This window comes from Centroberyx gerrardi, chromosome 6 (assembly GCF_048128805.1).
Source record: "Centroberyx gerrardi isolate f3 chromosome 6, fCenGer3.hap1.cur.20231027, whole genome shotgun sequence".
Taxonomy (NCBI): Eukaryota; Metazoa; Chordata; class Actinopteri; order Beryciformes; family Berycidae; genus Centroberyx; species Centroberyx gerrardi.
The window spans coordinates 27,274,111-27,287,105 of NC_136002.1; the positions used below are offsets into that span (position 1 = coordinate 27,274,111).

General features: G+C 40.3%; 2 protein-coding genes across 2 annotated transcripts; one reads left to right on the forward strand and one right to left on the reverse strand.

Annotated features, from left to right (window-relative positions):
• Nucleotides 1–866: 866 nt before the first annotated feature.
• LOC139921007 (F-box only protein 40) lies at nucleotides 867–8,698 on the forward strand. The gene is made up of 3 exons (XM_078283943.1): nucleotides 867–923; nucleotides 3,909–5,771; nucleotides 8,516–8,698. Exons 1-3 carry the CDS (start codon nucleotides 867–869, stop codon nucleotides 8,696–8,698), a joined length of 2,103 nt encoding a protein of 700 aa, XP_078140069.1.
• A 1,733-nt stretch (nucleotides 8,699–10,431) lies between these two features.
• On the reverse strand, nucleotides 10,432–12,605 carry ttc36 (tetratricopeptide repeat domain 36). Its single transcript, XM_071911144.1, has 3 exons — nucleotides 12,440–12,605; nucleotides 12,020–12,208; nucleotides 10,432–10,768 (listed from the first exon to the last, which is right to left on the reverse strand). The coding sequence occupies exons 1-3, from the start codon at nucleotides 12,582–12,584 to the stop codon at nucleotides 10,500–10,502; spliced, it is 603 nt and encodes a 200-aa protein (XP_071767245.1). The 5' UTR covers nucleotides 12,585–12,605; the 3' UTR covers nucleotides 10,432–10,499.
• Between the last annotated feature and the right edge of the window lie 390 nt (nucleotides 12,606–12,995).

The following is a 12,995-nucleotide window of genomic DNA, read 5'->3' on the forward strand; positions in this document are numbered from 1 at the left end:
ACATTTGCATGTTCATTCGCTAGGGTTAGCAAGCCTAACTCCCTGTCCTCAATCAGGTCCGACAAGAGGCTGGAAGAGTTGAACGGCAAAGGGATTTAAAAGAAAATGTGTATGACACCCTCTTAATTAAATGGAGGGGGGAGAAAATGGCCGATGGTTATGTATAATGAGGAAAACGGTGATAACTGGGTGTGAAGTCGGGTATCCACAATGTCTCTCCTATTTTTGCCTGACCATATGTTACAATATGGCGTCCATAAGGGGCTAGCAGCATCACACCCATCCAAAGTCATATACTGTAGAATTTGTCCCACAGCTATGGGGTCATTTGCAGCGTCAGGTTATGTAGGCTTTAGTGCCTTGAAGGTGATGGAGACAGTTTATGAGTCCCTTTATTCTTAAAATTCCCTCGAAGAATAAAAAACTGACATATGTAATACATTCCTGGATTTGGGCAGGAGAACAAGGGATCTTGAAGGTTGAAGACATCAGTACAAGGGCACTCTGAATATTAACAGATTTATGGTTTTCACCATATGGTTTTCACCTGCCAAAAAATGCAATCAGTTGTGATAAGGACGCCGTTTTTGGCTTATCAGCTTAAAAGTTCAAACCCATTTTTGAGCGAGCACAGTTTTCCGGGGGCTGGTACATTTTCATTTTCATAACATACAATTTCATAGCCTTCTGAAGCTTATTTATAGGATCCTGCTAGGCCACACTCTGTAATAGAAACAGTAGCAATTGTGACCAACACATTTTCCTAAGTCTACATTTTTTATTACATTTTTCTGTATGACATCCCTATGGTTTCGGCTTATTAATACGTTTGTGCCAGGCATAATAAACTAGATGGAAATCCAAAAATGGGGGCGATCCTTAAGAGGAATGGCAATATGTGGGAAACTCTGGGAGAGAATTGGGTGAGATTTATGATAAGCAGTGTTCGTAGGATAAACTATCTGAGGATGTACTGTACTTTCAACATCAAGTTTGAATCCATGCAGTCACGATACTTTATATCAGTCTTGCTGTGTGCTCACAGCTTTTGAAGGGCCTGGATATTAATCAGGTTTTACTTTTTCCTTCTCTATTTAAAGTTGTCCAGTCACATTTTACAACATGAAATTAGAATTAAATGACACGCAACATACTGTACCAATATACTGGAGCTTGGATGAATCATTAACCCATAGCCTTTAAATTGTTCAAATCCCTGCTACAGAAAATGGGCAAGCTGTAATTATCCTCTTTTTTGAGCTGCCAGGTTGCGTAAGAGTTCAAACTGAGTGCTAAAATGAATCTTAATAAGAGGTTACTGTGTTCTGTTAAACATCTTGTCATTTTGCAAAAAATCCCTTCGTAACACTTTACAAAGGGACTATTCCAGGCTCTAGTCCAGTATATTAACCAGCAAAAAAAAACAAAACCAACTATACATACATGTTTTAAGTAAACAATAAGGTTTAGTTACCACAGATCCTGTGCATTTAATGAACAGAAATTAACAGCATTCTAAAAGTACTTACAAGGGAGTATAAAATGTACAAACATAGTGGTTCGTCCTTACATTGTGCTGCTACACCCTTCTACATTAAGTACGGTACATTAGATCTTATGGAGATTTTAAATATTTATGGAGATTTGGAATAAACCTATGCAAAGTAAAGTGTTACCAGCCTATTAAGTTAAACCAGAGTTCATTTGAAAAGGGTATCAGTGAATGTGGCAACAATAATACAGAATAAACAAAGCCATTTTACCAAAATGTCTTTCAATCAGTACACCTGCTTGAAAGCAATTGGAAAGCTGCATAAGACTAATCTACCCCCAAACAATAGAATTCCCCAGTCTCAGATGTGCTGCTGTTGTATGGTAACAAGGCATTTGGAGTAGCAAAGTCTCTTGATGAAATGTATGCTGATTACAGAGCCTATAGAAAGCCACACAGCTGCCTCTGACAAGCTGTTCATTGTAATCTGTGCCAGGTGAAAAAAAAAAAAAAAAAAGCAGCTGCATGAAGACTACCAGATGATTTGGGTTGTTGTGCATTAGCCACAGTACAAGCTAGTTTAATTTGATGTCCACACAACAAGGTTCTACTCCTAGCACAGAAATCCTCAGCACACCACAGATGTGTTTGCTGGTTCTCAAGTTTGATGTCATTCTAAAAATAAACACCTTTCTCACCTTGACCTGACATTCTCACCCCCCAAAATTTGTCAAATCAAGCTTGTGGTTGTTCACTGACAGCAGAGACACCTGCTGGAAAAACATGATTATTATTAAAGTTTTGTAAAGTCTGCTACTGACATCTAGTGGAATATATGAATCACCACAAATGAGACTATGCAAAAAGTACTACTCTCAAACACTATTTATATTTTTATTCAGCATTTATAGTTCATTATTTAACACCTCTAACAACAAAAACAACCCTTAAAAAACAGAGGAACCATTTGTAAAATCCTTTAAAAAAAAAAAAAAAAAAAAAATTGATTTTGTGCCATCAATCATTTTTTAAGTCTAAGTGTCCATATTTTCAAATGTATTGCTGTATAATTTTGGAAGGAATTATTCAAACATATATACAATTGGACCTGGAAAAGGAAGAATAAAACCTAAATCATGCAGGTTTGTTATAACAATATATATGCAGACGATGTAAAAGGGCTGATGTTATTTGAACACTCACCTCAAGTTGTTGTTTTGATTACAACGTTTGTCATATTATCACCACACACTCACAGTCCAGTAATAGTGGAGGCTGTAACTTGACCTTGCCTCTTAATGGCTGTGTGACAATGGTGCCCCGTCCCACTGGCCTGTCTGCCCCTCTGTTGTGGCTATTTATAATGTCCAGACACAGTGCAGAGGTTATTCTGAGGTGCAAGCAAACACAAGGTGACGGGCGCAGTGGAACAAAGGGTGAGAAATTTTACTGTTGATGCTGGTGTTAACCTCTCTTTCTAAAACAAAATATACTGTACATTTCCTCATTTTTTTCAGAATGGCTTATATTGATCTAGCTGAAAATGTAATTCCTCTTTGTATTTTAAAGGCAATATAGATAATAAAGTCTTGTTATAACAAAAACCCACGGTGAGGCATCTTTTAGTTTCTGTGGTCCTTGCCTCTGGAACAGCCTCCCAGAAGACCTGAGGGCTGCAGAGGGTGTTGACATTTTTAAAAGCAAACTCAAGACCTAACTTTTTAGTCTAGCTTTTACATCTTAATCTTTTAGGTTTTTTTTTATCTTGTTATTATCTTGTTTTATTTGTTTTAATCTGGTCTCTGGTGTTTCCTTAGTTTGACTGTGTCCTATCAAGTTCTCATCTGTGAAGTTTCCTCAGTTTTATTGTGTCTTATGAAGTTTTAGTCTGTGAAGCACTTTGTGTTACATTTGTTTGTATGAAAAGTGCTATACACTTTGATTGATAAAATTGAAAATTGATTGATATCATTTCTGAATACTTAATTCTGTCAGAACAATTTACAATTGATATGCCCACATTTACAATTTTCCTTTTTTATTCCTTCTCAGATGTGTAAATATTAACACTATCATCCCTGGTAGATTTCTATCTTATTGATAAACTTTGCTAATCAAAATGGGAAAATTTTAAAATGTTCTACTACAGTGTTTATGGCATGAAACTCTTTTTCAGATGGTCATACCCTTGTATACATACATATAAGCCAGAATGGTAAGTGCATTTCTTTTTGCATGTTGAATTTGGGGTCAACTCAATTATTTTAACATTCATAACAAAACATAATTCTCACCTTCCTTATAAAAAAATACAAGACAAAAATACAGTCAGTTTATAGTTATAGCTTTTCATTAGTTACAATGTGCATCAAGAGGCATTTAAAACTTTCTGTTGAGCCATCTTTTCTCTCTGAAGGTGAAGAGCAGGAAGATCCCAGTGGGGCAGCATGAGCATTGCGACAAGTGTTACAACGCCCACTGTCAAGTCCCGGTGCAGATCTCTGTCTCATGCGTGGTCATCAAGTGCCGTGGAAACTGCGGTGCCACGCTGCATATGTGCAAGGAAGAGGAGCACTTGCTTCTCTGTCCTAATGAGAAGGTCCCCTGCCTCAATGCCGGCTATGGCTGTCCTGTCTCCATGCTCCGCCGCAGGCTTGCCAAGCACCTGGAGGTCTGTCCCGCCAGTGTGGTCAGCTGCTCTCAGGAGTGGAACCGTTGGCCGGTCTCGGACACTGACTCGGCCTTTTACAGAAATGTGTCCGGAGACCCACGGACCGAAGGACAACTGGACGTTGCTACGGCTCTCAGGGACCAAGAGCTGCTATTCAGGTCCATCAAGATGAAGAACGTTTTTCCTGAGCTGATGGAGGTCATTGAGGAACCGGGCCTTCAAGACATGGCTGTTGGGGGCAGCAGTCCCGCAGATGGAGCTGCCAATTCTTTTGATTGTGGTGCATTTACAGAAAATGACTACGTTAGGATGGAGGATAAAGAGCTGAGTCAAGAGGAGAGGGATGCGTTGGCCAAGAATAGAGACTTAGAGAGTATTCAAAATTACAGCTCCTGGGAGGTAATGTTCAGGAAGGAGATGGAGGGATGCAAGCAAACTGTGAAAAACCTGGATAAACAAACTGATTCTTGTGGTGTGAAGGAAGAGCAAGAATCATCGAATAGTCGCAGAGAGACAAGAGACTCACAGCAGGGTCAGGAGTATGGTGCAACTGGCCTCGCACCATGGCAAGACGGAGTCCTAGAGAGGTTAAGCAAAGAGGTCAATATTGCTGAATATAACATGTATCTGGTGCACAATGGGGCGATGCTAATTAATTTTGGCCAACTTGCTGCTTGTACCCCAAGAGAAAAGGATTTTGTTTATGGAAACCTGGAGCCCATAGAGGTTCAAACTGTCCGGTCATTTAACGTTCCCACCAGCTACCGGGCAAAACGTAACCATCTGAGGGACCCCACACGTAAGGCCAAGAGCACCCACCAAAGTGTTGACACTGCAGATTTAGGCGTGTCAGTTGAAGATCTTCCCAAGACTGATGAGGTGAGCGCAACGTTGTTGTGTTCGCTGGAAAAGGAGCTGAAAGGACATCTGATCTCAGAGAGCGTGGGAACAGACGGCCTGTATGTAGATATAGGAACGCAGACGTACAACTTCGCCTCTGCTCCATTCAAGATCGATGCATCGCTTGCCGACGTCCTCGCAGACAAACCCAACGGTCTTCATGTACATATTCAAGCAGAATCTGTCACCAGAAGACATAATAAAACAAGTTCGGCGTTTAATTACATCTGTGGCCACTTCTTCCGCCGCGACGAATACCGCTCTCATTTTAGGAATGTGCACTCAGACATACAAGCCAGTCTGAATGGCTGGTTTGAACAACGGTGCCCTTTAGCTTACCTGGGCTGCACTTTTAGCCAGACGAGATTCCACCCCGCCGGCCACCGAGCCACGATCAAATACTGCCCAGATCTCAGCACCTTTGCCCTCCGACCAACGGTCTCTTCATCCCTCTTTGAAGGCGGGAAAACCTTCGGCCCTCAGCGAAATCGAGCACGTAATCTAGATCCCCTGAGCAGGCTGCCCTTTGAGATCCTTCAGCACATTGCTGGTTACCTTGACAGTTTTACATTATCCCAGCTAGCCCAGGTCTCCCGTCTGATGAGAGAAGTGTGTGCCACGCTGTTGCAGGAGAGAGGGATGGTCTCCCTCAAGTGGGAGAAAAAGACATATTCCCATGGGGGAACCTCCTGGAAATGTCGAAAGAAAGCAAGTATCCTTTTAGATTTTCCTGGTTTTTCTTGTTGTTGTTTTTTATATATTCTAGAAATGAATAGTTTTTGCTTGTGTTTGTTGGCTTGATTGTTTGAACCAGCTGCCAGAAACCTTTTAATTTCTGTTAACTGAATTGCTGAGAGCTCATGCATCGCTACTGAAACGGAGTCCTTTCTCTTCATCAGCAAATCAGCCAGGTTTGGGGGTTTACTTTCAAAATGTAATCTCTGTAATCTGTGATTACTTGCTCAAAACTGCAACTAGTCACACAATTACTGATCCCCGTTTTAATCAGTAATCTTAATCAGGAGTGTAATTTCTAATTAAACCAGCTCAGTAACAATCTGATTAATTTCACTGGCTTTTGGAAACAGACAAGTTAATCCATTTGGCACACTGCTGCTTGGAAAGTTGTTAATCATCAGAAATCATGATAAACCATTACTTCATGTTGTGCAAAATAATGCTGGTGTGAAGAGGCCAATAATGTAATAACTACTGATAATGTAATAAAACTAAATGTAATGAAGTCGATAATGTAATAAAAAGCCGATAATATATTAGAATCCTGAACTAGTAATCTAATAATGTATTGGCTTGTTAAGCATTTTTGGCTGAAAAATGTAATAACTTCAACCAATGATGTAATATCACTGAAATCTCTTCAAGTGTAATGTAAACAAGTTGTTATTTGTAAACAGTTGTGAGTGATTAGCATGGCAGTAATAGTCACCAGTCAGGCTCGGGACAGCTGAAGTCCACAGTGTCTCGGCTGAATTACATCACTGATTCTCTGTGAATCAGCAATGAAACTGACTTGTCATATGAGCCACTGCATGTTTATACTGAGTGATGGCTTACAATGTGAACTTAGGTGAACTTTAATTTATTATTCTGATGCACACTAAAAGAATAGATCCATCAACAGCCATGCAGCTGGGAATATAGACTTACATGTCAGATAAATATTTAATAAATGCTTCTGTACCTCTTGTTATGAACACACTTAAACTGAACCTCGTTATGACACTGTCTAGCTAGTAGCTGCCTATCTAGCTACAGTAGTAGACTGATCTAGCAAGATTGATAGTATTGGCTATTTTGTACAAATATTATACTGGTGTGATGTTGAAGAGACAATGTCTAATGTTTGTTTGCTTTCATTTTACTAAACAGCTGAGCTTACCTTTCAACTTGGTTCAAAAGAAGAGCAAAGCTAGCAGATAGAAAAGGAAATGGTCATGGAGGGTCAACAGATAGTGGAGCCCCCTGACAAAAGCCACCTAGTGGTCAGAGAAAAAACTACAACCACAAAATTGTTCTTGTACATGAAGAAAATAACACTAGTTTCCATGCAGTATGTTAACTGATAACAATATATCTTTATGGAAAAGCATGAAGTTTGAAATGTGTTTTAGAGTGGCAGAGTGAATTTCACGTTAGGTAATTGTTATCAAAGTGAAATACTTTAGTCCCAATGATTATTACTGGGAAGATTTCTCACAACTTTTTTCATACACATTTCACTTCGTGTGCTTTTGAAGAGATTTCAGACTGTTTTATTATTATTATTGGTTTAAGTTATTACATTATTCGGCCCACAAATTGTTTACAAGCCAATAATGTAATGACTGGCCAATCATGTAATAAGTTATTACAATATTGTCAAAAACTGTATTACAAGTTGAAGATTTTACGAGCTTTTTATTATATCATCGGCTTTATTGTGTTTAGTTTTATTACATTATCGATAGTTGTAATTCAGTTTTTTTCTTTGGTTCACTACAACTCCATCTCATCTAATCTATTATTTCCCATGATGCAGTCCAGCCAGAAGACAGTGAAAGCAAAGTTATCACCGGGCCAGACTGCCATATCAGATCCCCTTCGGTATCCGACTGCATTCTGGAAACTGTCACTGGAAAATTTCAGTCGTTCATACAGCGTGACAGCTGTTGCATTGTGAACAGCCTCCTCACTCTCAGCAGCCCTCTGTCACAATATTACAAACTGAATCACAGCCACACTGGCATCGACGGGTGTGTACCTACATATGCAGCCACTGTGGATTTCCTACGTTTTACTGCATCCTTATCCAAAAAAAACTGCTGCACCTTGGATCCATCCCCAGTAGGAACCGTTTGGAAAAAAACACATTTTTGCTGTCTTTTCTGACATTGGGTGTACAGGGAAAAGTAACTAGCCGGTTGAGAAGCACGAACATTTTATCTTGCAACACGCTGATTTTGTTCTACAGTATGACATTAAAAAAAAAACATCTCAGCTGCAGCACAGGATACAGGATAAATCTGTGTAAATGTATAAGGGGTGTGGGGGGCTTTTACAATGACTATCTCTGTACTGCACTGCATCATGGGACGGAGAGCATGCCGATGATATCAGTGATCTGGAATGCCACCAAGTCCTCGCTGCCAGTAAACATGGGCACACAACAACAAGCCAGATATGTGATCAGTCACAGAAACACAGCATGTTGATAACACTGTGTGTGACAGCTGGGCACCTGTTCCCCAGCGAAAGGTATAATTTGTGTAATTTTTTAATGGGTGGATGAAAACAATAACGTCACGCACTGCTATGCGGTAAATCTAAAGCTATGTCGTGATCTAGATTCCAGGAGTATTACAAATGATTGTGCAGCTACAGTATATATAGATGCCGTGCCATGACAGCAGCCTCCTACACCCTACTTCAACCCCGTTCTCTGTGTTTTGCAGGTATGGGAGTTCAGCTGTCTGTTTTCCACTGTGGACAGATGGAGCTTCAGCAACACCCCCTCCATGTCAGAGCACCTGAAAGCCTGCTCCTTCTACCAGAGGGAGGAGCGCAGCGAGCCGGTGGCTTTAGCCTGCTTGGGAGAGGTCACACAGACGCGTGGAAAAGTGAAGCACAAAAGATAATACCCATGGTCCCACAGCTCAGTGGGCAGACCGCAACTCTAGAACAAGATGTAACGTGTGTGTGTGTGTGTGTACCTGTAGGACTGTGAAGTGGATAAAGCCTCCACATAATGGTGTTTTATTATAAAGCTGCTGTACGGGAACAGAAAGGAAGGCTGGCTGACACGTAATAATGGCTTTAATATGTGTGAAGAATTCACTTTGGCATGAACTGCAATTTCTGAGGTCTTTCATATTGTATTTGATTTGATTTTCTCAGCCTCTTCAACCTGTAATGTCACTTGAGAACAAATTGTATTTGGTATCATTTTATTTCAATAGTTCAGTGTTGACTGGGGACTAGTTGACTAGTGTTGACTCTCAACGCCTCCTACTTTACCCTGCATGGTTTAGCCTGATTGCATGATTACTATCAGGTGTTGCTGGTCTATATAGCTTACCAGGACTTGGTTGCTTTTACTCTTGATCTAGAAGAAGGTCACAAGGTTGAAACATTATCAATTAAAGAATATTTTCTATGGAGCTGGAGTGTGGGACGCTTTTTCTTCTGTTTTCTCCTGTTTACCACCAGTGATCAGCACCTCTCTACAAAAAGATTTTTTGGTGTTACCTCTCTACTATAGACTCTCAACGATGTATCAGTACATAATCAACAGTGCATCAGCTGACTGTAAACAGCTGCTCAAATTACTATCAATAGACTGTTGGGAGACTGTCAACAGCTACAACCTAGGTTAGTTTAGTTTAGTCACATAAACACTTGATTAAAGTTACAGTTAAGGTTAGGGCTAGTTTAACTTTAGGAACATAAAATAATTTGGCAAAGTTTAGGGTTAAGGATTAGTTTAGTCTGGGTTAGTAAAGGACAGTAAGGCAATTAACTTGTGAAACACTTTCATATGTAGGAGTGGTTGTTTGAATGCATGTTACCTGTCTGCTGAGAATCTTGACAGTCAACTGCCATATTGTAGAGTCAACAGTGGACTATCAAAATAAATTGTTACCTTCTTTTTTAATATTAATCTCAAAGCATTTTGCAAAATGCTTCAGGATGATTATTAAAATATTTCCCTCTGGGATAAATTAAGCACCTATCGATCTATTTGTGGATTTATAAAGCGTGTTATGAGATAAGATAAAGTTAATGAAACTTTAATGATCCCTTTGGGCAAATCAGATATTTACAAATAAATTGATTGCTATGGTGTTTGAGGAAAAAATGGTCATCACAATTTCTAATATCAACTCATTTGTCTTTGTTTAGCATATCACAAGCATAATTATGTTGTTTTTTTTCTTTTTCTGTCTTATGATTAGATGTTTTGGTGAAAAAGGTATGACTGGAGTAAGACTACTAGAAATGCTGCTGATGGTGACTGTTTCTCCTTTTCAAAATATCAATACTGACATCTACTGGAGAAAAAGTGCCTGAACTCTTGGGAATGTTGACCATTACATCACACACAGGAAATAAAACTGGTACTTGAATGTTAAACATGATATTGTATTCTAAATAGATCACATTAGATAACTTACATGCTCTATGATGGGAATACACAAATCTATGTTTCTAATTTAGACATGCTGCAGTCTGTTAAGGAAAATGAGAGCTCTATTCTCTGTGTGTTACAGCCATCATACAACCTGTGTTCAACCTTATTAATTTTACACATACTGCAGCACACAATCACTGGAACAAAAATAACAGAAAAAAACTCTCTTTTATTGATCACAAACTTTATTAATCTAGTTCATAGAAAATGTGTGCAAGTGTGCAGTTTTGTCTCCTCAGATTGTCTCGCTATTGCATCTCAGGCACTTCAGGATTGCGTAGTTTGTTGATCACCTCTGACAGCATTCGGTTGCACAGCGCGCCGTACGGATTGAGCACCACCGCCTGCTGTCGAGCAAATTCACTACCGAGTGCAGCTGCCTTCGCAAAATCTGCTCTGGCTTCATCCTCCTGGCACGCTAACCGGAGTAAAAGGCCCCTCTGCACCAGCGCCTGGCAGGCGGTTCGCCCGGTGTCACCACTCAGAGAGACGGCCCGCTCCAGGTCCTGTAGCGCACCTGCGGGGGAGAAGGGCACCGTGAGGCTCACACATGGCTGGAAAACTGATTTTCAAAGTGCAACCTCTTACAGATTACTGAGTCTGTGCTTAAAACTGAGCTCAGTAACTAGTCTACTTTGCCAAACTTCATAGAATATGCAGTTAAAGGAACAATGACCCCAATTTACAGACTGTAATTTAAACAGTCTCATAACCATCCACAACCTGAATCTATCATTATCTCAAAATATCTATCAGGTCACAATCGAGCGTGCTTGATTAATTCAACAAGTGCAGCAATCACAAAAGTATCTCTTATCTGAATACTGTACTAAGTAATAAACCATGACATCTTCATATGAATACACTTCAATTTTACTGCTCTCTCGTGCTGATTGATATAATACAGTAGTAATTCAAACTATATGCAGTACATTTTACATTTGCAACATTGTCAGGTAGGTCTTTCCCTGGAAAAACCCTCTGGCGCACAGGAAGTGATGCATTTTATGTTATCAAAAACAACAATAGCAGTTTGTTTGGAATAAATAGAGGAAACTTCATCAACAGAAACCCTAAGGAAAAAGTACTGCTTTGATTGACAGGTGATCTCTGGTATGTGCAGTGCAGAAACACCACAGCAATGTGCGCTTAGCACCAAAGATGTCGCCAAAATCAAAGAAATAAGAAGCTGTAACTGATTACAGTAACCGTTTTTGAAATCAGAGTATTGTAATTCATGTATACACACTGTACAAAATATTAGCGACACTTACTGTTTTCATTAAGTACACTGACAAAGTGAATCCAGGTAAAAGCCGTTATTATCCCTTATTTATTTCCCTTATTAAATGTACACAAATCACAAAGGAAGAGATTCAGATAAAGAGAAGCAGACGGGTTAGAGAAGGTTTTTTAAAGCTTTGAGACGATGTGTATTGTGCAAAAGGGGCTGCAACAAAACATCAGGAAGATGTCCCTAATGTTTCGTACATTCAATCCACAACTCCCCAACCCATGTAACAGACAGGTGGAAGAACCAAAAGCAAGGCTAACCCAGCGCCAGAAGTAAACACATCACACATAACACTCTTGACAAACTGCATCAGGTAGACAAAGCTCTGATGCGCCGCGCTGTGCCGGCCTCAGACATCACAGACTGATATGACGGCACACTGCAGGGTCTATGGATAGCGATCATTGTTGGAGACCTTGTTAGACACGATAGCGAGTGCAAAGTGAGGGTTATTATGGAATGTGTGGCATGTACCTGCTGTGTTCCCTTGGAGGCGTAGGGCCTGTGCCCGGTTGTTATAGGCTGAGGCTCGCTGAGGCAGAATCTGGATTGCCTGGCTGAACTGTTGAAGTGCAGTTTGCAAATCCCCAGCCTCTGCCGCTGAGACACCCTGCATCTCCAACTCTTTCACTTGCTTCAGCAACTCTGTGTCAAAGCCACTGTCTGGCAGGGGGAGATAAACAGGTTGAAAAAGCACTCAAACTCAATTGACAGGTACCGTGGCAAGGAAAACACAGAAATGTCACCCAGAACTCAACTTGGATTAAAATGTCATGTTTTTTTCTAGACCAGGGATGGAATGCGTTCAAATAAATTCAATATGCTATGAAATGATAAACTTAAAAGCTCTGACATGATATGCAGAGGCACATCAAGTCAGAAGCTCACGCTCACCATCATCAGTTAATTCCTCCTCTTGGTTCAGGCCAGGGACGTCTCCAAACGGGCTGGTGGGGTTGAATATAGCCTGGAGTACGGCTCTGTCATGTGCCGAGGCCATCGCACTGATGTCTGTGAAGGAAACCAACAAAGAAGGCATAAAACGAAAAATGGTGACACCTAAGTTATAGCCGGGTGGAGAATTCTTCCCCCCTCTATTTCTTCTACCATTTTTTTTTTTTTTTTTTTTTTTTTTACAGCCAATCAGAGTAGGGGGTGGAAGCAGGAGTGGACTTTGAGATTTCTCTGAGCCCTGAGCACATCTGTATTTGGTTAACTCAAAAATGCAGACCAGGGAGGCTGGGGATCTGCTGCTGTAATCGCACAAAGAGAGAGAGAGAGAGAGAGAGAGAGAGAGAGAGAGAGAGAGAGAGAGAGAGAGAGAGAGAGAGAGAGAGAGAGAGAGAGAGAGAGAGAGAGAGAGAGAGAGAGAAATTATTTTCAGAGAGATATTTGATCAGATCATTTCTGCCCGATGCAAATTGCTGAATATGACAAATTAGTGGGTCAT

Excerpts from the sequence above, each read along its gene's own strand:
- LOC139921007 (XM_078283943.1), top strand. The coding sequence starts at position 867 with ATGGGGGCGATCCTTAAGAGGAATGGCAATATGTGGGAAACTCTGGGA. Across the intron at positions 924-3,908 it reads AAACTCTGGGAGAGAATTGG|GTGAAGAGCAGGAAGATCCC; the intron begins GTGAGATTTATG and ends TTCTCTCTGAAG. Across the intron at positions 5,772-8,515 it reads CCTGGAAATGTCGAAAGAAA|GTATGGGAGTTCAGCTGTCT; the intron begins GCAAGTATCCTT and ends TGTGTTTTGCAG.
- ttc36 (XM_071911144.1), bottom strand. The coding sequence starts at position 12,584 with ATGCCTTCTTTGTTGGTTTCCTTCACAGACATCAGTGCGATGGCCTCG. Across the intron at positions 12,209-12,439 it reads GGAGGAATTAACTGATGATG|ACAGTGGCTTTGACACAGAG; the intron begins GTGAGCGTGAGC and ends TCCCCCTGCCAG. Across the intron at positions 10,769-12,019 it reads CCTCCAAGGGAACACAGCAG|GTGCGCTACAGGACCTGGAG; the intron begins GTACATGCCACA and ends TCTCCCCCGCAG.